Consider the following 23,011-nt stretch of genomic DNA (forward strand, 5'->3'; position numbering starts at 1 on the left):
AGTACCCATCTTGACATATCATTGTGACAGAAAAATTAGACCTTTGTGCTGAGAGGAAGATAAATTTACATGATTTGCTTAACTTGTTAATCTGCCCTGTGCTTCAAATGTCTCTGATCGCACTTTATACCCTCAGTTATATTTTGTGGTTTTTGACAGTGTTGTAAAGTTTACATGGTTCAAATTTGTTTTTGCAGGAAAAGATGAAGAGCAAGAATAAACTGGTGCCGCGGCTTTTGGGTATCACAAAAGAGTCTGTGATGAGAGTGGATGAGAAGACCAAAGATGTAGTTCAAGAGTGGCCACTTACCACTGTGAAGAGGTGGGCAGCATCACCCAAGAGCTTCACCTTGGTAAGAGCCACATTTTCTACCTTTAAGCCTAAGACTTGTAGCACATTTATTACAGAAAGCAGGAGCTCTGAATACTTCATGATATGCTGGCTCTGTTGGGGGGTGTGTTTTATCTTTTATTCATTCTGTTTGCACTGAGCATCTTGTCGCTAATGCTAAATAAGAGTGACAGGCTCACGGTAAACCCAACGATTCCTGCGGTGCAAACAATCACTGTTACGCTCAGCCTGCATGGCTTTTTTTGGCCCTGGTGCACTTCAGATATTGAACAGACTTTTTTCTTTTTTTTTGTCAGTGTCAAAATCCCTTCTTTGTGTCAGCAACATGGGTCTAATCTTGCAGGTCTGGAAGACGCAACATCTTAATTAAATTAACCCAGCCTCTTTCCTGCTGTTAATTCGGCAGAGTGCTCTGCCGTTTAGTCCGCGTGTTTTTCGTGACGCTGTGATTTCAGGTTTGATTTGCAGCTTTCGGAAGATGTCATGGTGGAAAGGTTTAGCATTTTAAGTGCGCGAGTGTAAAGAACTCTTTATTTTACTTAGTCCTTTTTTTAAACAATACATGTGGAAGTAACCTTTGCAATGCTCCGCTGAAAGAAATCTTCAGTGTCCTGTAAAACGTCTACCCCAAGATTGCTGTTGGTTTAATCCAGTTCTCTGTATGTTGCAGCTTTTTGATGTCAACCAGTGTTCTAATCCTTGCAGTAAATCCTTAGCCTGCACAGCGCACTCTGCAGTGGTTACTTTCCTTACAATCCACAATGAAGTGTGTGTGTGTGTGTGTGTGTGTGTAGGACTTTGGGGAGTACCAAGAGAGCTACTACTCTGTACAGACCACTGAAGGGGAACAGATCTCCCAGCTCATTGCCGGTTACATCGACATCATTCTCAAAAAGGTGAGACATTTATCTCTGGAGATGCTGATGAATCCTCGCGAATCAATATCTTCCTGTGACAAATGAATTCTCACATCTGTTGATACTAGACACAGCCCAGCCACTGTGTCATACAGCTCCATTTAAATAAAAAAGAAGCACATGTGGAAAGGCTCATGTGGCACCGGTATACAGCAGGAGCTGGTAATAAAGCTTAGAGTGAACAGCTGAGGTTCCATGGTTAACACAATTACCTATCACTATTATAGGCATTAGAACTGTCGTCCCCTCCTTTTTCTGGGGGTTAGAATACCATCCATCACAGGTGTGTTCAAGGTTTAGTTGTATTCTACTCTGAATGACCTAATTTGTCATGAACCTGTGCAAGTGTGCAATTCAGTGTCACTCAAATTTTTGTTCTGTTATTTTGTTTCCTGCAGAAGCAAAGCAAGGATCGCTTTGGATTAGAAGGTGACGAGGAGTCAACAATGCTCGAGGAGTCTGTATCCCCGAAAAAGTATGTGCATTCCTGCTGAACAAAAGTGGCAATGTAGCCTCTGTTTAGCATAAATCAGCAGTCTTTATTTAAGCCCAGTTGTATTCAAATATATGTTGAGTATAAACGGTCGTATGATGATGCTTTGACTGTGAGCACAATAGCACGGTACAAGGCGTTCTCATATTATTTGAACAAAGCACAAGATTAAGTCTTTCTTTATTTCCGTCTCTCTGCCGCCTGTGACCACAGCTCAGACATCCATCTCGCAGAACCTCACTTCCTTATCCTGAAAGATAATCATTATGTGAGGAAATTTTGCTGCACCGGACAGGCAAAGGCTCTGTCTGAACATTTCCTTATTAGATGTATATTAGCTCACCGAGCCACAGTGGACTCTCGGCGTGTAACTGAAGTCCTTTTCCTTTCATGCCTCAGTTGATATTGCTTTCCTGTTTTCAACCGAGAGAGTATTTGTTGCAATTGTTATTGTATTTTTTTTCTCCTCCTTCGCCCGCTTTTATCCAGACTTGTTCACTGGCTGTAGGCAATCGTCTTTAATATTACAAAGACATAGTAAGCCAAACTCTGGAAGGCCTTATCTGCAGAAAAACAAAACAAACCTTTGTCTGCCAGATGTACACATTGCAAAGACTTTTCAGTATCTTTCTGCTTTGTGCACAGTCACAAATGCACGTATGAGAAGACTAATGTTTTACATGCATCATATTTGCAGGTCCACCATCCTTCAGCAGCAGTTTAACCGTATGGGCCGGGTGGAGCACGGCTCTGTGGCGCTGCCAGGGGTGATCCGCTCTGGCTCAATCGGCGCAGAATCACTTAGCATGGGTACCATGCCATCCCCTCAGCAGCAGATCACAATGGGTCAGATGCACCGTGGACACATGCCACCACTGGTAATGATGCCTGTAAAGTTTTCTTCCCTGTTAAAGCCGCACGTGTAAGAGGTGGTTGTAGCGATGCTGCTGCACACATTAACTAGTGAATTTAAGAATCAGTCTAATATTCGCAGTGTAAGGTGACATGTTTTTATCTTTATGTGCAGAGCTCAGCACAACAAGCTCTGATGGGAACCATCAACACCAGCATGCAAGCTGTGCAGAAAGCCCAGATAGACCTGGGGGAGGTGGACAACCTTCCACCACTGGGACAAGACATGGTACCCTGCATTGCACTTGAACTCTAATATATATGCTGATATTGTAATAGTAGTAATATGTCTATGAGATGTGTTATTGAAAATCATGTTTGTAGTATTTTTACATGTGTCAGTGATGATTTGTGGTCTCTGTTTAGGCATCTAAGGTGTGGATCCAAAACAAGATGGATGAGTCAAAACACGAGATCCACTCCCAAGTCGACGCCATCACTGCAGGAACAGCCTCTGTTGTCAACCTCACGGCTGGTCAGTGGCTCTGGCAGGAGTCAGCACAATCTGATAATGCTTTTCTTTATTAATTTCGTCTTCAGAAGATGAATCAGTTTGTCCACTAAGAAAGCGTGGATTTAGTCTAGCTTATAGGAAAAAATATAATTCATTTCAGTCTTAATAGTAGAGCGTGTCTCTGGCATACACTGTTCAGTGCTGACATTTATTTAAAATAAACACAATTAGGTATTTTGGGAATTCTACATAAGGCCTGTAAAGTAGTGGTGCTCACACTTTTACGAGGCAGTGTTAGCGGCGCTATTTTCTTGCAGTTAAAATTATTTGGCCAATTAGTGACTTTAAAGGAGACATTTTCCATCACTCTGGTGTTCATTATCATCATTGTAGAACCTGTATAAAGTCTAATAGCTCTCTCATATCCTGCTGTGGTTTGGAGACTGTGCGCTGCTGAAGGTGTCGGCTGGCTTTGTACCAGTCTTGCCACTTCATGTTGAAAATCATTTATTGGTGTGGTTTTTTTCAGCTTCTTCACTATTTTTTAGGGTTGTTTTTTTTTTTGTGCTTATTTCTCTCAGCTGAAATAGACTTATGTGATTATGCAAAGTCTGTAATCTTGGTTAAAGGCAAATACTTTTGATAGTTAGCTGACTGACTCTGTGAATCTTTCGTTTTGGGGTACCTTTATTATAATCACTTCTCTGAGACTGTATATTTTCCTGATCTCCTCTCTTCTGTTCATTCTTAATCATAATTAGCCGATCCTACCGACACAGACTACACAGCAGTGGGCTGCGCCATCACCACCATATCCTCCAACCTGACTGAAATGTCAAAGGGTGTGAAGCTGTTGGCTGCACTCATGGAGGACGACGTAGGAGGAGGCAACGACCTGATGAAGGCCGCCAGGACACTTGCAGGGACCGTATCTGACCTGCTGAAGGCTGTGGAGCCGGCCTCTGGAGAGGTGAGCGAAAGCACCCCAAACTCTAAGAATATAAAAATAAACCAATTTAAGCTCTTTCAGTATTTAGGTTTACTTTACATTTTAGTGCCATATCTATTACTGCGGCAAAACCGATGGCTACTAAGCTAAAAAGGAGCATTGTGTATGCATTAATATTGTCTACTGCATATGTAATATGTGGAAGGTCAGCTTTGGTTGTCGGTTTAAAGTCAAATAAGGTCTGGACATAAAGGAGGTATTAGAATAGAAGCTAAAGTATGAAGGGAGGACCAAATTTGCACACTGTGTTGAGACCAGAGGGAGGAGGGGGAGGAGGAGGGGTAGCCACATTGATAGAGGCATAAAAAATGGAGAATGTGTGAAAATGAGTCCTCACTCTGGATTCCAAGCATCAAGCAAACTTTTCACCATTTGTACTCCATTAAATGCCAGATTTTGTGTGTATGTGCCTGTGGAGCTTTTTCTTCAGTCCAAATGGGCAACCTAAAAAACGCTAATCAAATTGGTCACAGAGCAGCTCTACCATGAGACAATGGATCGTCTCTGAATAATCTATTTTCTCTCTTGGTCCTGAACTAACCTAATTATATTACCATCTTCCACTGCTTGACAGCTTTAACTAACTAAATTGTTATGGTGAATCTGAATAAAGACGGGATATTGAAGCCGAGCTGATCGGCACGTAGTTTGGAGTTAGTTTGAAGGACTTTAATGTAAGGATGTGTTGTTAATTTGTTTGAAAAAAATAATCTATGTACTGTACAGTGTTTAACTGAAAACCATTAAGCTTTACACAGGTGTGCATCGCTGTGCATGCGGATAGTTGGAAAGGTGAATTGTAGATTTGAGTTTAGATGCTACTGATCCAACGCACACAACACACAAATCAAGATATAAAATGCTGCCGGGTGTTTAAATACAGTTTCACATCCTGTGTGTTTTCTGCAGCCAAGACAGACTGTGCTGACAGCAGCAGGCAGCATTGGTCAGGCCAGCGGAGACCTCCTGCGCCAGATTGGAGAGAACGAGACAGACGAGAGGTTTCAGGTGAGACTGCAGCCATTTATCACCTCACTGCATTCAGAGAAAAGTCAATGCTCTGGAACTGCCACTCACTTAATCAAAATCGCCTTGTATCCAGGGGAAAAAGACCAAAATATTGTTCCATATTTTGACCATGTTTTCGGTTTGAGTTGAAGGATTTTCTAGCTTTTAATCTAGATACAATGAAGCTCTTCTTTAGCCTGCCTTCCTAAACACATTCCATTTTTTGCTTGTTTTGCATTTTACAACAATTCAGTTAATGAGTTGAACAGATGTGGAGTGGCTAAATGCGTATGTGTGTTTAATTGGATTATTGAGGCAGAAGCTTTGATGAGATTTATTTAGTTGCATATAACTGCAGACAATCCTGCGCTGATTTTTGCTTCACAATAGTGTTGGTTTAAATGTTCATTTCTACTGTAAGATGCTGCTGCTGCAATTTCTTCCATTTGTTTATGGCTATTATATCAAATGTTATATATGTACAGGTACATAATGTTGCTAATGAGGTGGATTTCCAAGTTTTTTTTCTATGTTTGTTGCTTTACAGGATGTCCTGATGAATCTGGCGAAAGCAGTGGCCAATGCAGCAGCCATGTTGGTGCTGAAGGCCAAGAATGTGGCCCAGGTTGCAGAGGACACCGTCCTTCAGAACCGGGTCATTGCTGCAGCCACACAGTGTGCCCTGTCCACCTCTCAGCTGGTGGCATGTGCCAAGGTACAAGAATATGCTTTGTTGGATGTGATATGAAATGAAAGTGAAGAGCTCTGTTCCTTCACCGGTCGTCACAAGCATGAATCATATATTTTTAAAAACTTGATCGATATTACATTTTTGGGCCTACACCAGTACTGGCTTTTAAGGAATACAACTTTGAAATATCATCCGCTGTTTTAATATTCCTGCATGTATTCCATAAACTAAACATAGATCTTCAATGTTAGGGGATTTAGCACGGAAGTTCCTATCTCACTCCTGGTTGAGAGATATTTTCCGTTGCTCCATCGGCCCTCTGTGACACTGACAACAATTCATTGCGTTTAGCTTAAACTGTCCACGCTCCATAATCAAAACTATGTGAGCCAAATGGGGGGGAAAAAGACAGCCTGGGGAGTTGATTGCCCCCTTACAGCCTGAAGAGAATTAATGTAGGATATACCTGAATCAGCTGAACATCGGAAATAGTATTAATTATGATATCTTCTTGTCTGTCTCTTCTTCTTTAGACATGTGGATCAGTAACTTTTTCAGTCTTTTTGTGTGTGTGTGTGCGTGTGTGTGTGTGTGTGTGTGTGAAACAGATCACTTGTCTTTCCTTTACTCTTCACTGTGTTCTCCCCACACACAGCCGATGGAAGAAAATGTTTTATTTTACATCCAGCATTACTAATATTGGACCAAACCAACAGACATAAATACTCCCACTTCTTTCCTGTTTTTAGTTAATACAACAAAGTAGTGGAGGTTGTGAGTTGTAAGCGTCATTTACTTTGACTGCAAGTGTTGGCGAAAAAGATTACATTTATTATGTTTATAATAAGGTTCATATATAGTTAATCCATTAAAAAAACAACCTAATTGGCATGTTTTTGGTGACCACTCCCCATAACTCTGTCCTTAACTGAGTCAAGCAGATGCTGGATATTAAGGTCAGATTTGATGTTCTGAATGACAGTAGCTTTGGGTTTGCTAGCTAAAAGAGCTTATAACATGAGTAACAAAGGAAAGACAAAAACATGGAAATGTTGAATGATTTACAAAGAGAGTCTGCCAGGTACAAGTTTTCCAATTTTTAGCTACTAAGATCAGATCTCTAATCCCTAAACCTAACCAAGGAAAACTGGCAGATTAGCTTGGGTAAAAGAACGAAACTTGAGGCACACAACAATGTGTGCGGCGGGTAAAGTTTCTGGGCTGCTTTTCCTCATGACACCCATCCCCCAAGATTTTCTCCATTTAAAGCAATGCTTTGTCAGGGATTGTAACATCCTAGTCCTTTTACTGGATCAGATTTTAATATACTAGTACATGCCCATGCAACAGTATTGTTTGGTCTGTTTATAAACTGATATACATAATAAGAAGGAGCGAGAAAGTATCGTAATGAAACCATTTTTGTTGATCCCCTCCAATGCTCAGGTCCTGCGCTAGTACATTGTTAGGTGGATGCCAGGCAATGTGATTCGGTATATAAATAACGTTGACGATTTATGGATTCAAGACATTATTTTCAAGAAATTAAAAGGATGTAATGCTTTCATAAGATGTTACAGATACATAAATGTTGCAAATGGGTCATTTCAGCTCATTGGTTGGTGGTTGTTGGGCAACATGATGATGTAATTATTTGCACCCTATTTGAACCCTTAAGGGCCAAAGATGTACCTGTGTACTAAGTTTGGCTTAACTATTAATCACGCAGGAAGAGTTCATAAACAAGCAGATAGAGATTGTGTATATTATAGTGAAGATCCAACAAAATTCTTTGTGTGTACAATATGGAAAATTATGGGTTAATTGTTTATTTCAAAAACTTAAGCAATGCCATCATCTCCTCAGTTGTGATACTACTCAGCTACATGTGCTGCAGACAGTACTCGGTGTCAGTGCTTGGTTGTGTAAACTATGTACTGGATTCATTTTTAAATTGCCCTGCGGTTTTATTTTGTTTTTTCTGTAATCTTTTCAGACAGAAGTTTTCAAAGCTATACTAAATGGCTCGCATCAAGCAGTATTTCCATGAGATACATTAAATATGATGCTTGTTTTTTAGAAATGATGATTGAATAATGGGGATTTTCTTGGCGTTTATTTTGTCTTGGATGTGAATATTACACTTACAATTTTACAAGAAAAACACTTGGGAAAGACTGCATTTGGTTTCCTCTTTGCGATATAATCACAAAACCGTGTTGTAGATTTAATAAAAACTAAATGATTTCCTCAAATATTAGAATCTCCTATCATTTTTTCTGCAGCGCAAACTTCCATTTTTATAGTGGGGGAAAAAAAATCAGTATACGCTAAGGCACTGATAAATACCCTGTGCCCTCATCATATTTGTGCATCTGTAATTGTACAGCCCACATGTCTCTAATTAGTTTAAATGCCCTGCCGGCTCCTAATCTGAATAGTTGCATTTACAAAGCCAATCCTCACCTCTGTTCATATCAGCGTGATGACAGCCATATGCTGAAGTCCTTTTAAATTTATGTTTTCTCTGTTCTTTGGTTTTTTGTTTAATTAATGATGAAAGAGTGTTAAAGTGGTTCATTTATTCCAGGTTCCTGTTTGGATTTGAGGCCTTTTTATTTAAAAAAAATGTTTTTGTGTTACATTTCTCACACAAAAGAGGAAATTATATATATTCTTTTTCATCTTTATGTTGACGTAGGTGGTAAGCCCAACTATCAGTTCTCCAGTTTGCCAAGAGCAGTTAATTGAAGCTGGAAAGCTTGTCGACCGCTCGGTGGAAAGCTGCGTCCAGGCCTGCCTTTCAGCCACAGAAGATGGCGAACTTCTCAAGCAGGTTAGTTTGGTTTAGTTTAGATCAACATTGCGCTAAACCTTTTGCTGCCTGGTGGAATAATAAACAATGAATCTCTTGTGTTAAAGGTGAGTGCAGCAGCCAGCGTGGTTAGCCAGGCTTTAGGAGATCTCCTGCAACACGTTCGTCAGTACACCTCAAGGGGAGAACCGATTGGGCGCTATGACCAGGCAACGGACACCATTATGACTGTCACTGAGAGTATTTTCAGCTCAATGGGAGATGCTGGTGAGTCCAATTGAGGAGAATTTTCTAGTACTCTAAAATCTGAAATATGCTGTGCATTCAGTGCATGTACAGTGCCACCCTTCCTCACTTGAAGTCAGGAAGGGTGGTATTGTATGAGGACGACAGGAGTGACGGACAAGTGCTGTATATGAGTGTGGTGTAGGGCATGTATGAGGAGGCAGTGAGACAGTGATGAGGTATGTGCTAGACGTGACAGATGGGTCCAAGGTGGTGGTGAGATTACATCAGGGATCAGCTCTGAGCCCCTTCTTGTTTGTGATGGTGATGAGCAGGTTGACAGATGAGGGCAGGCAGGAGTCTCCATGGACTCGGATGCTCACAGGTGACATTGTGCTCTGTAGTAAGAGTAGGAAGCAGGTGCAAGTATGCTCTAGATAGAAGAGGAATTAAAGTCTGTAAGAGCCAGTGTGTGAAAGAGAGGCAAGTGGACAGGTGAAGAAGCAAGTTAAATACCTGGGGTCAGTCATCCTAAGCAATGGACAGTGTGAGCGTCATGGGTAATTTGTGACAGGTGAAGGTTTACAAGGTGGTAGTGAGACCTGCTATGATGGTTTGGAGACAGTGACACTGATTTAAACAAAAAAAAGGAGGCAGATTTGTGGATGCTGAGATTGTTGTTGCGATTGACCAGGGTGGACAGGATTAGAAACGGGGACATCAGAGAGACGGTGCAGGTTTAGCGGTTTGAAGACATGAGACAGTTTGGACATGTGCAGATACAATGGACAAAGGATATTGAAGATGGAGCTGTTGGGCACAAGGAAAAGAGAAAGACCACAAAAAAAATTCATGACTGATGTGACAAAAGAGGATGGAGGCAGATGAACTGGTGGGGCGACCAGATCATCTTCAACTCTGGGTCAAGTGCTCATTTAGAAAACTCAGCATGCTAATATGCTAAAACGGAGACAGTTATAAAGTAAACATGTTATGTGTCTTTGTCTTGCTGATGACCTGTTTCCATCATCCAAATTTAGAAGTATTATGAAAGTAATTGCTGATAATCTGGAGAAGGGGGAAAAATGAACACGAAGAAATGAAACAATGACTAAAACACATTCATTGGCTTGTAGGCAAAGCTCACAGCTACTAGCTGATAAGTGCCATCTAAGCTGTCCAAGTGAAATCAAGTGTCAGCGTTGACTTATCAACACTTTTAACCCATGAGAGCTGAATCGGCCTGAAGCATCCTCCAAAGAACCAGCCATAAGTATATAAATAGTTACCACAGCCTACTCTAGAGCTAAAAATGTGAAACTCAACCTGTTATTCTAAGAAGTTTGAGTTTAAATAGACAAATACATTAAAACAGTGCCAGTAGGTGCATTTTTCTTTAAAAAAAAAACTGGCTTACCACATCTCTAAGGCTTGCAGTCCCTGAGTAGATGCTTTTGTGTATCTGTGCCTCTTCCTGTCTTCTCCTCTGACAGACTGATGTGATGCTGGGTTTGAATAGACTCCTGTCAGGCGTTGTGAGTCCACAGAGAAAAGCTGACAGTGATTTTAACAAGCCTGACAGTAGAGAAAGACCAATAGATGGATATAGATGCACTGAGAATGTCAGGGCCTAGAGGTCAACTCTGACAAAGTGATTGGCCTGACAGTAGAAATTGCTGTTTATTCTTCTGAGAGCTAAATAAAAGAAGAACTACAGAAAACGCCGCCTTTGAACTGGTTGTCAAAGACGGTATGTTATGTTATGTCACACCCAGTATAAAAAAGATAAAGTGTGAAGAGCATTAAAAGAGTCGCTCTGTCAGTAGTGTCAGGTTGAAGGATCACCTTAGACAGTCACATGAATTACAGAGGCTTATCGTAAAGTAGCTTTTAGGGTGTGTGTCTTTGGCACATAGATTATAAACAATAATTTCTTTCATCATTTTTTATTTTTTAAATATTTTAGTCTAGGGCTGTTCGATATGACGATATAAAAACGTCTGTCGTCAAAAGAGCTTTTGACGATAGACAAAAGAGCTTGACAAACTCTTTTGACTACGATGACCTGGATGACTGAGAACCTTCACAGACATAAAAACGTCTATCGTTTCATTTTACGCTATCGTTTGTTTCGTGGTGTCGCAAAATAAACTGTTTAGGGCAATATTTTTTCATTATTTTGATGGTCACTGTAGTGGTTATATTAATTTCTTAAAGTTCTCTCTTTCTCTTAGATTTAATATAACCACACTACAGACAGACAAGCGTTTGTTTTTATGTGCTGTCGTTAGCAACAACGACGGTAAAACCACCGCGTGTCCGCTTGTTCCACATGAACCTTTCACAATAAAGCTCAAGATCCTGTTGAGACTTTTCAAAATAAACTGAATCACGTGAAAGATGACGAGTGTTTACGGATGAGAAGCAAAAAAGAGCGGTCAGGTGCTAAAAAATAAACCTTAGACTCAAACGTTAGAACAGGCTTTCCCCCGCAGCACGCCGTGTAATAAATACTCACAAAGCAAACGGCGGCTGTTACAACTTATGTCTAAAAATGTATCGTTTCATGCATCGGTTAAAACACTCGACTCCAGGTACACGACGCCCAGCTGGAAACACTTCCCGCAAGTCGAGCTGCCGGAGATTCACAGAATTTACAGAAAATGTTACACTTTTGTGATTTATATCGTTATCGGACGATAGGTGTCTTAATATCGGGATATGAGATTATAGTCTTATCGCACAGCCCTATTTTAGTCTGTAATCTTAGTCTTAGTCTAGGAAAGTTTGAAATGTGCTAGTAATATTTACATTCACTGGTTTCTTTGTGTGTCACAAGGGAGATATAAAGTCCTCCAGATCTTATTAGGAATAAAACTCTTCACCCACACAGAGTGAAACATGTTTGTATATTTTCTTTCTCTCCCACCAGGCTCTCTTTTAAAGGGCCCTTGTTACACCTCAGTCATATTTATTACTTCAGACCGTGGTAATACAAGTGAATGCACAATAAGGAAGCTTAAAAATTCTGTATCTTACCTTATACTTTCTTGGGTTTAAAATTTCCATCAAAAAAGGTCTTTTGATCAATGTTACATCTGTTGGGCTTTTTTCTTTCCACTTTGACACCAGAGGGATTTTATCTGATTCTTTTGAACGTTTCCCTGAGCTCACCTGAAAACATGTGTACCTGCAAGCAGGATTTCTAATATCACATGTTGTTTAAAAGCTGATGTTCACTCATCGCAGTGCTTATACCTCATATGCATCTCTTTTAATAATGTAGCTGGAGTCGTGCTTGTATTAGTGAAACTTGAATCTTTGTAAAGATTTCTGCCTTTTAGTTAATTGAGCTTTTTTGTGGCAAAACCACAGAAACAAAAAGATTGCTCAAAGCAGTGTAAATTTTATATAAGCTTAAATGTCTGAAGGGGATCTTTTATGTTGTCTTACTGATAGAAAATTAAAATATTTCAAATTTAAAAATCAATACTGTCTTGTTAAAATGTTTATCTGCTCCGCTAGGGTTTGCCAGCATGGGAACATTATTGCATCGTTATCACTAATCAGTACAAAAGAAAGCAGTTGTTGAAAAGGGTTTGACTAATATTGCAAGTGGTTAAAGAAATTTTAAATGCTGTTATCCAAATTGTTCATTATTCAGTAAACTTGGAAGCATTTGCAGTAAAGAGATCTAAAAGTACCCAGTACAGGTTTCTTAAAAACAAGCAACCACCCGGTCTTTTTTGGGAAGGGACTCGATTCTGTCCCAGCTGACATTGGGAGAGGCTGTGTACACCCTGTATAGATCCTTAGTCCATCACTGGGCTCCTGAAATTGAACAAAATTCCAAAGCCAGTATTATTTTTTTTGTGTTATTTTATTCCTCCTAAGCCAGAATTTCATACTTTGTTGAACCATTTTTGCTTTTTTGCTTTTGCTAGTGCATGGTTGTACATCTTGGTGTTTAAAATACCTCTTGTTCATAATTTGTAGGGTTATACATCACATTAGTGGGAAACATTCACTGACATAATTTTAATCCATTCATTGAGAAAACCACTCCACGAGGAGGGATTAAAGGAGCCTGTATGACTTCTACATTTACCCATGTCTCTGTTTCCCCTCATCTCTCCTCTTTAATCCGTCGCTGCGTTTCTCAGGAGAGATGGTGCGTCAGGCTCGAGTCTTGGCTCAGGCCACCTCCGATTTGGTGAATGCCATGAGGTCCGATGCAGAAGCCGAGGTCGACGTCGACAATTCTAAGAAGTTGCTGGCAGCTGCTAAATTGTTGGCTGATGCCACAGCAAGGATGGTGGAGGCAGCAAAGGTAAGAATCATATTTATTAAATGGTGAATGGACTTTTTTTTTAGTCGACTTGAGCAATCAAAACACTTTATCCTACGCACAGCACTTTTTTTGCATCTAAGTGCTTTCCATCTAATAATCACTCTGCGATCAAGGGATCAGTGGCAACTCAGGGTTCATCATCTTGCCCCTTTAGTATGCAGAGTGGAGCAGCCAGGTATCGAACCAGCAACCTTCCAATTCTCCTTAGGCTAAAATTTCAAAAACGTGCCTGTTTATCTTTTTTGGAATTTGGCTTTGATACCTATTCTGTCCCCAAAAAGACTGAACTGAGCTAAAGATTTCATTTTAATCTCAGTAATGGCATTTTTAAGATTGTGTAAAGATCCAGTGGGCTTGGCTTTGCTTCTCCGGTATGTATAAAATAACCTTTATAGTGACAGCAGAGGGGAAAGAAGCAGAACCAGAGACCCCAAGAGGGAGGTAGGTGTGTGTGTTCATACAAAGGGGAGAGAGGTTATTCTGCTTGGTCTTGTTGGCACGGTTCTAATTCTTTAATAAAAGATGACCTTAAAAACTTTTTCAATTTAAAAAGAAAAAAAGCCCCTCTTGATCCTTATTTCTAGGATGCTTTTCTCAAAGTCAACATCTACAGGGTCAGTCTTCTTGTTAAGCTGCATATTGAATTGTTGTTGGTTAATGTTGTGAATTAGCGTTGGTGGTTTAGTGACACTGCTCATTCTTTTGTACTTGTAGAGTTTGTGTGTTAGAGTTATTTTATTTTAAATACTTTGAAATTACACATTAAAAATCTAGGCCTTGTTTAGTTGATTTATAGACACTTGGAGTTGTGTGAATAGTGACTTTTATATTGCTAAAATTTCTAACATTCAGGCAGTTTTGGAGCTCACTGAGTAACAAATTATACTTTGAAATGAAATGAAGAAAATCCTGCTCCCTTAAACCTTCCTCTGGTAAACAGCAATAGTTGAGATTAGGAATTACTTTGAAGTACAGAAACAATAATCAACTAAAGTGTAAAATTCACAGAATTGGTCTGAAGCAATATATTGTTTAGTTTTCTCTCATCTACTTATTACTTCATAACTTTTTTATGAAAGCAACATTAAAATTGCCTGGACATCAAAATTGATTCTCCCCAGACTTTTGAGGTCAGGCTTAGCTTTGCCTCTTATCTCATCGTCTTCTATCCAAATTATTTATCTGCTATCTTTCGACATCGGTCCCGTTATCTTTCAACAGAATCTCACGCTGATATTAATAACTCTCAACTCCCACCATGAAAATTAAATGATGCCCTCCAGCTGGTTGGTAGAGTCTGATGCCAGACTTATCACCATCACAGCTGTATGTTTATCCGTGTGAATGGAAGCTGAGACCTTAGCCAACCATTGCCTTGGTAACGGGTTTAGCATATTTAGCTTATTTCTTTTGCTCCAAATTGTAAAATCAATGCTGATGCTTGAGCACTGTTGACTTGCTGAAACTCGCGTACCATGCTGCTATTAAACAATCTCGGATTTTAAAGACTAGTTCCCCAGGATGAATTCTTTCTTGCAAAGTGTTGTTACACCCTGTGGAAAACATCACTTTCTAATAATTATGCAAATTGGCTGCTCTATTTAAATGGTGTCAGCAGTTGCCAACAGGCTGATGACAGCTGCAAACTGCACCGACTCGAAACCGGTTACTAACAACATTTTAACTCTGATTAATGCTCTTGGAGCACAAAATTAGTTTTGTTTTTGTCTGTGTGCTCGTGATATATTGGGTTGCAGTGACTTCTGCCAGTAGCATCAGTGAGGTTAAATATTTCTTTAATGACATGTGTTGTCATGCACACCTTCCTCTCTGTGTAGCTGCAGGTGATGCTCCCCATTAATTAACTTAATGGCAGAAGGCTGAGCTTTCTCTCCAACAGCAGGAGACGGGAAGGTGCGAGTACCCAGTAAACATGTACCGCTGTATGTATAAACAGGAAGATGGAAAAGCTTCTTGATATGAATAAACAACAGCTCCTGACATTTAGCCGTCTACAAAGAAATGATTGTTTGCATCAGGTTGAGCAGTGGGAAAGTCATTTTCAAAGATTTCTCGGGACTGGACGTTCTAAGATTATTTCTTCCTGCCTTGCCTATCTGTCATGTATAGGCTTATCTGTGTGTGTGTTCTCAGGGAGCAGCAGCCTACCCAGAAAATGAAGACCAGCAGCAGAGACTGAGGGAGGCTGCAGAGGGGCTGCGTGTGGCCACTAATGCTGCTGCTCAGAATGCCATCAAGAAGAAACTGATCAACAGACTGGAGGTCAGCAGAGCAAAATTAGCAGTTGCACATCGACCCAAGTGAATAAGCTACCACAGACAGATGATATTTCTTCCTGAATTTAGCCTGAGAGGTGATATCGTGCTATCTCCAGCACCAATTCTAAATGTCACCATCTCTAAAGTTGTATTAGTATTAGGATACTGTGTCACCGTCTACAAAGTTCAAATGAGGCACCAAAGATTAGGGAAGATGAGATTTTGATGTTTACTAAGCTGTTTTCACCATTTAAATGTCAGGTTTTAAATATTTGCTTCAGTTTGTTTATTTCTTTCTTTTTGCCTGAAATGGGAAAAGAAGTGCAATCGAAATGGATCGAAAGTTGCTCGTATGCCTTAAGGTTGCTTGACTCACAACTCAATATCGCCTCAAATAATAATGTTGAGCTCGTTCAGAAGGATTTCTAAAATTCACCTGATTTTGTTTATTTAATTTCATTTTTTAAATGCACTTTCCTTGTACATAGTCTTTTTACATAACGCCTTTTTTTTTTTTTTTTTTTTTTAAATATAGGAAGAAAATGTATGGAAACACAAGTCCCACTCTTAATTATTAGTCTTTTATGCTGCATATTTAGCAGCATATTTACCATTTCAGCATCCAGAAGCAGAGGAGTGAAGAGAGTGTGACACCGTGACTGCGAAACCATATTCTACATGTGACGTTTGTGTGGGTCTTGTCATTATTCCTCAGAATGCTGCCAAGCAAGCTGCAGCTGCAGCCACACAGACAATCGCCGCTGCTCAAAACGCCGCCGCCTCCAACAAGAACACAGCTGCTCACCAGCAGCTGGTGCAGAGTTGTAAGGTGAGGGATGTTGCTAACAGCAGGGTGCCATTTATTTTTGGTGGTTTTGGCTTCTTTTTTTTTTAATGTGAACTGCATTGAAACTTTGTGCTTCATACTATGTTTCTTTCATATCTTTATGGTAATGTGTCTCCATGTTTGTGTGTGTAGGCAGTTGCAGATCACATCCCACAGCTTGTCCAGGGAGTCCGTGGCAGTCAGGCCAAACCGGAGGACCTGAGTGCACAGTTGGCCCTCATTATTGCCAGCCAGAACTTCTTACAGGTGCAGCCCTTTATGATCTTTTGGTTTGCCTGTTTTGCTGGTGTGGGGATTGTTAAAAGTTTATGTGCCCGCACTCGTACTGGGTAACTTCAGTCCTACATTGGAAACCAGGCTAAAAGTATAAATAGTGCTTCTGTCATGTGGGGACGTTAAAAATAGGCCGGTAACCTCTTTTTGGTGTTAGCGGGCGGTTACAGAAATGCTGGTGTGATGGTATTATGTGTTAAATACCTAGCTGGGGTTTCAGAGCCCCACATAATACCCTTTGAAGAAATATCAACAAGTCTGTGAACTACACAGTGCACTGGTTGCTTGATTCTCTAAGGGAACGCGTTCCGTTGAGCCCTATACGATTTAAATAAATACAATTTTATTAAAATTTAAATTAATGTTTTTTGGGGGGGTTTTTCCCCACATCTCTCTCTCTCTGCAGCCTGGCAGTAAGATGGTGACCTCGGCCAAGTCATCTGTTCCCACGGTGACTGATCAGGCTGCAGCCATGCAACTGGGTCAGTGTGCCAAGAACCTGGCCACCTGCCTGGCGGAGCTGAGGACGTCTGCACAGAAGGTAGAGCATAGACACGCACGGGAATTCTTGCATTCCCATGTGTGCATGTAGGAATTTATTCTTGCATGCATAGTATTCACAAAATGACTGGATTTTGGACATGCAGATCGCATGTGCAAGAAAATATTTTACCTTTGTGGTTCATATACAAATTTTAGACCTCATAGGAACAGACAAAAAGCCATATAGACATATGCCATATACTTGCTTTTGTTTCTAGGCTCATGAAGCTTGTGGCCCCATGGAGATAGACTCTGCCCTTACAGCCATCCAGACCCTAAGAAGTGAGCTACAAGATGCCAAGATGACTGCTGTGAATGCCCAACTAAAACCACTTCCTGGAGAATCAGTAAGAAACATTGTAGCCCCATAAAGCAGAGTCGGGACTCAGCTGCACTAGATTCAAGACATGCTCATGCTGCCAGTGCATGAGCATGTCAGAAGCGAGTTTGCAGACTAATATTTTGTTTTCAGTTACTAAAATACAAAGCCCCCCCCCCCTTTCTCTAGCTGGAGAAGTGTGCTCAGGATCTGGGAAGCACCTCCAAGTCTGTGGGATCCTCTATGGCTCAGCTGCTCACCTGTGCTGCACAAGGAAATGAACACTACACAGGTTGGTACTGCTGACATCATTCTAGTAAAAAAACCGTCAAACCGAGGCAAGAGGAAGAAATCTTTATCGTTTTAGGAAACCACATACAACCTTTCATCTATTGCCTCAAGAAGGCCTACTTCTTTAATATAAACCAACTAGACCCGCAGCTTGATGTCGCACCTTAATGAGCTGAATTTATGGTCACTAGTTGTCTTGACCTTTCTCAAGTTCATCCTGTGCTATTTTCTCTTGCTTTGCTCTCCAGAATGTAGCACACACAAGGCTCGCTCATTAGCTTTAACAGTATCCTCGGTTAGAGCACAGCCCAAAGAACCAGAGGAGAAATGCACCCATCGCCTGGAACCCGTTTTTCCTTTTTCCTCCCCCTTGAGTAATCTTGTTATCCGAACCATAATATGGCTTCATTCCATTTGTTTTATCCTATCCAGCTAATTTGTTGTGGATGAGATGTCACATTTCTCATGAGACTCTCATTGTCGGTTCCTGTCTGTGAGGGGAAAGAGCCTCATGGCACCTTGTTGCTTGTTGCTTCACATTTCTCGAGACAGAAGAATTACTTTTTGTGCCTTTAACAAATGCCATTACAAATTTTTATGACTCGAAGATGACAGTGAACACTGTCTTGTCACAAAGTGTCATAGCTTTAATAACGCACTGTGATGCCTCTGTGTCAGTTACATTTGTACTCTCTCTTACCTCTGATCATCGTGCGTGTAGGAATAGCAGCCAGAGAGACAGCTCAGGCTCTAAAAACACTCGCCCAAGCAGCCCGTGGCGTTGCTGCTTCCACCACGGAGCCCAAGGGCGCGGCTGCCATGTTGGACTCGGCCCGTGACGTTATGGAGGGCTCTGCGCTTCTCATACATGAGGCTAAGCAGGCACTGATTTCCCCCGGAGACGCTGAGAGCCAGCAGAGACTGGCACAGGTGAGATGGTTCAGAATTGCTCGAGGTTATGGAGTCCAACACTGCAGATGGCAGGAAGGCTCGGTGCAGCCCTCGGCTTCCTTTCAGATTATGGCACCTGTGCCTTAAAAGTAAAGTCATCAAAATGAACTCCTGAACAATCATGAACTAAATGAAATACACTGTTAAAAGTAATATTTTTCCCCTGGGACTCACGGAGGAGTTGAACAGGAAGTTTAATAATAGATCTTACTGAATATGTTGTGAATTTACACGATGTGACTTTTAAAGATGAAACCAGGTTCTGTTTTTGTTTAATATATTTATTAATCAGCCTTTCTTTCTTTTGGTTAATATGTTTAGTTGAATATTTACGTTTAGAAGGATATCTACGTCTGCTTGGTGATGCAGTCAAGTGAACACCTGTCAAATTTAGCAAGTAGCTCTATAATAAACCAGGTGGCAATTTATTGCAAAGTATTTTAATTATTTATACCTCGTTGCCCAGGTGTTTTCCACTCAAAATGAATAAATGATGTGGTATCAATGGAGAAAAATGAATATTAGAATAACCAAATAGTGTTATCTAAGACCTTTTGGAAATGTTTAGTAAAACAAATAAATTTTGGATGTGCGAGCCTCTCTGTTATCTTTGAACTGCTTCACTGAGATGTCATGTTGTTGTGTGCTTCAGGGGTCGCTATGTGATATTTATGATGGAAAAAAATTCTGTTATTTTCCATGAAGAAACATGACAGAATGAGACAGTTTCTTAAGACTCAGGTCTATGAAAATAAGTAATGGCTTAAATAAAATATACAAATAAAAGTAGTACAACAAATGAATGTAATAAAAAAATTCTATAAACTAATCAACTATACAATAAATGACCCTTTAAAATAAAAATAATGGCCTGCTCCATAAGTCTATTAAAAAGTGCAGCAGTTTGAAGTGAAAAATGTTTGTTTTCAGAGGCATGACAGCTGAACAGTCTCACTACATCTGACAAAAACCTTTTCAGCCTTATGGACAACTTGCACTTTTTGGGGATAATTGCTATGCTCATTAACGTTTTGAGTTTGGATTTCTAGATTAGCTTGTCCACCTGTGCCCACCCTCCTAACCCAGTTTGCTGTGTGTTTCAGGTGGCGAAGGCTGTGTCTCATTCCCTAAACAACTGCGTTAACTGTCTACCTGGCCAGAAGGATGTGGACATGGCTCTCAAGAGCATCGGAGAGGCCAGCAAGAAGCTACTGATTGAAACCGTGAGTCATCGGAGCTCTGCCGGCACAACATCGGCATCACAGATTGCTTTCCGTTCCCACGGCGGGAGGGGAAAAAAAGAAACAACCTCGAGAAATATGTGATTAATGACGCGTACAAGTTAAGAGCAGGACTGACCTTTTAAATATCATTTCAAGCATTCTTTAGTGACCACTTTTAAATCATTCATCAGCGTTGTTCATCTGACGGGAGTGTAAACCTGATTTCATTTAAGCATGCAAGTCAGGAAAGGGGCATGATTTACATTTCTATTGCTTTTTAGACATTTGTCAAGTTTCAAATTTAAGACTGAACATGTTTTGGTTTACAGACAGTTTTCAGTTTATAGGGTTAGCACTAAAGTGACATCATTATTGCTGATACACCTGCTGTAAATGCATTGGGGAACTGTTAGATATTACTCTGACGCTTACAAATAATTTAATTTCTTTCATCTTGAATCATTCTATTTTGTGCTGCCTTCAGATCCCACCCGCCTCAAAGTCATTCCAGGAGGCCCAGAGTGAGCTCAACCAAACAGCAGCTGAACTAAACCAGTCAGCGGGCGAGGTGGTCCACGCCTCCAGAGGCTCCAGCAGCCAGCTGGCTGTGGCCTCTGGAAAGTTCAGCCAAGACTTTGATGAGTTCCTGGATGCTGGCATCGAGATGGCTGGGCACACTCAGGTTGGTTTTGTATCTCAATTCCAACATCTGGTCATCAATATTAAGACAGTAGTAGCACGTATCACAACTCAGATATCCCAGTAAAGAGACAAAGACTTCAGACTCCTTTGAAATGTATTTTCACACGCTTGTGTGTGTGTGTCATTCTAGAAAAAGGACGACCAGGTGCAGGTGATTGGTAACCTGAAGAACATCTCCATGGCTTCTAGCAAACTGCTGTTGGCTGCTAAAAGTCTGTCTGTGGACCCAGCAGCAGCAAACGCCAAGAACCTGCTAGCTGCTGCAGCAAGGTACTACAACTGGCCCCTACACACACCCACAAACCATGATTTTTAATATTTACAGCAGATTTGATTGGTAGTATCTCATGATAGATCTTAAGATCAAAGAGTCGATATAAGGCTCAAGGTCCAGGGTTCGGTAATAAGACTAACAGCAAATAATTAGCTGTTCAAAGCTATGAACATAATAATTCTATTTTATTGCTATTGGTTTAGATCTGTTTTTTAAACTACCACTTTACTCATTCGGTAATGAGCATATGGTAAAAGCGTCTATCAAGGCAAGTGGGCTTTGTTATGATTTTCACATTATCAGCAAAATGCACTCAGACATCTGCTTGCTATGATAACATACTCATTAATGGGTTTAATGGGGCCAATTTCAGCTGCCAACCAAAACGGGTCATTTAAAAAATTAAAAGCAAACAAAAAGAGAGATGCAAACAAAATGTTGAGACGATCAGATAAGGGGATGAAATTGATGAGCTTGCACAAACAAAAAAGACGTAGGTATTTGCAAGGGTGAGTGTATAAGCTGTGTTATTAGCACACAGAAACAAGCAGGAATAATTCTCACATTTCAAAAGCGACGCGCACAGAATAAAAGCCTGTTTCCCTTACGCTCTCGTGGACTGGAGTGTGATGTTTGTTCCTCTTCTCTATGCCAGAGCTGTGACTGACAGCATCAACCAGCTGATCACTCTGTGCACACAGCAGGCTCCAGGGCAGAAGGAGTGTGACAATGCCCTGAGAGAGTTGGAGGTAAATAAAACTTTTCCACCTTGCGATCAAGCATTCGCGATCATCAATGGTGTCAGCGAGTTTCAATACAAGCTGTGGATTATAAGACGCCTCTCTTTTCTGGCACTGACTAATGAGAATAAAGTGAAAATAAAAGCCTCTCAAACTTCTTTAAAACCTTTATTCATCTCCCAGGCTGTCAGAGGAATGCTTGACAACCCTAATGAACCGGTCAGTGACCTCTCCTACTTTGACTGTATCGAGAGTGTGATGGAGAACTCGAAGGTAGGCTTTTGACTAAAGCAGACAGACACAAAGCACACGGCACACTTCCAATTAGGCATCTTAAGCGTACCATTTCTTCTCTGCCGACTCTCTGTTCAGGTCCTGGGAGAGTCTATGGCTGGCATTTCTCAGAACTGCAAAACCGGGGATGTGTCTGCATTTGGCGACTGTGTGGGATCAGCGTCTAAAGCCCTGTGTGGCCTCACTGAAGCCGCAGGACAGGTACAGAGTGTTAGAACAACGATTGTCACGCTCCCTGGGCAAATAAAGAAACAGCAGTCGGGGTGATTATGGGGAATGCTGTTTGATGAGTGTTATTTTTCCACAGGCTTCTTACTTGGTGGGTGTGTCAGACCCTAACAGTCAGGCGGGACACCAGGGTTTGGTGGATCCCATACAGTTTGCTAAAGCCAACCAAGCAATCCAGATGGCCTGTCAGAATCTTGTTGACCCAGAAAGCAGCCCCTCCCAGGTATATCCACTGTTCTGCTCATATACAACCAAAGCCAGTTAATTATATAAAAGTGTAATATACAGTGCCAACATAGCACTGTGGTTACGCTGTTCTGCAGAGATGTTATAGTATGATTCATTATCAGACCAGTGTGTTGGACTGATATGTGTTCAGAATAGCATTTCTAGAAAACAGAATTATTGAAGCAGACGGTTATCCGTTTGCTCAGAATTGCTTAATATTCTGTGCAGAAGCATCCAACTGTTTGGTAGCCAGATGCTTTCCCTGCAGATCTGGAAGTCTAATATTAATATTTGCTCTATTATTGCCTTTATTTCCATCAACAACTGTCTGCGTTGAAGATTAACATCTTTTTGTCTAATTATGCAACTTCCTAAGCACTCTCACATAAGTCACATTTCAGCTCATCGGTCTATACCAGAGATTTTAATGAAAATCTTTTATTAGTAAATGATTTTTAGTTCAAATAAATGGAAATGGCACAAAACTCCATACATACCACATGGGCGTCTGCAGGGAGTTCCTGAGTCAATTCCCTGCTAACCAGACCTTAACTGCATTCTCCTACTTTCTTTCATCTCATTTCTTCTTATC

At 40.7% G+C, this 23,011-nt stretch overlaps 1 protein-coding gene across 2 annotated transcripts in view; it reads left to right on the top strand.

Moving 5' to 3' along the window:
- Positions 1–23,011, top strand: part of tln2a (talin 2a) — a 102,383-nt gene that overhangs the window by 56,970 nt on the left and 22,402 nt on the right. For both annotated transcript variants that reach the window (XM_026172046.2, XM_080299909.1), the window contains exons 11-36: positions 198–353; positions 1,147–1,248; positions 1,668–1,744; positions 2,460–2,640; positions 2,790–2,903; positions 3,041–3,149; positions 3,890–4,098; positions 5,047–5,145; positions 5,693–5,860; positions 8,538–8,672; positions 8,759–8,918; positions 13,040–13,206; positions 15,382–15,510; positions 16,222–16,335; positions 16,486–16,599; positions 17,033–17,167; positions 17,388–17,516; positions 17,678–17,780; positions 18,501–18,709; positions 19,834–19,953; positions 20,438–20,635; positions 20,786–20,925; positions 21,585–21,678; positions 21,853–21,942; positions 22,042–22,164; positions 22,271–22,414. In XM_026172046.2, coding sequence (XP_026027831.1) covers positions 198–353; positions 1,147–1,248; positions 1,668–1,744; positions 2,460–2,640; positions 2,790–2,903; positions 3,041–3,149; positions 3,890–4,098; positions 5,047–5,145; positions 5,693–5,860; positions 8,538–8,672; positions 8,759–8,918; positions 13,040–13,206; positions 15,382–15,510; positions 16,222–16,335; positions 16,486–16,599; positions 17,033–17,167; positions 17,388–17,516; positions 17,678–17,780; positions 18,501–18,709; positions 19,834–19,953; positions 20,438–20,635; positions 20,786–20,925; positions 21,585–21,678; positions 21,853–21,942; positions 22,042–22,164; positions 22,271–22,414 — 3,519 coding nt within the window. The remainder of the gene's footprint in view (positions 1–197; positions 354–1,146; positions 1,249–1,667; positions 1,745–2,459; positions 2,641–2,789; positions 2,904–3,040; positions 3,150–3,889; positions 4,099–5,046; positions 5,146–5,692; positions 5,861–8,537; positions 8,673–8,758; positions 8,919–13,039; positions 13,207–15,381; positions 15,511–16,221; positions 16,336–16,485; positions 16,600–17,032; positions 17,168–17,387; positions 17,517–17,677; positions 17,781–18,500; positions 18,710–19,833; positions 19,954–20,437; positions 20,636–20,785; positions 20,926–21,584; positions 21,679–21,852; positions 21,943–22,041; positions 22,165–22,270; positions 22,415–23,011) is intronic.

The sequence above is a fragment of the Astatotilapia calliptera genome, chromosome 1, assembly GCF_964374335.1.
Source record: "Astatotilapia calliptera chromosome 1, fAstCal68.1, whole genome shotgun sequence".
NCBI classification, from domain to species: domain Eukaryota; kingdom Metazoa; phylum Chordata; class Actinopteri; order Cichliformes; family Cichlidae; genus Astatotilapia; species Astatotilapia calliptera.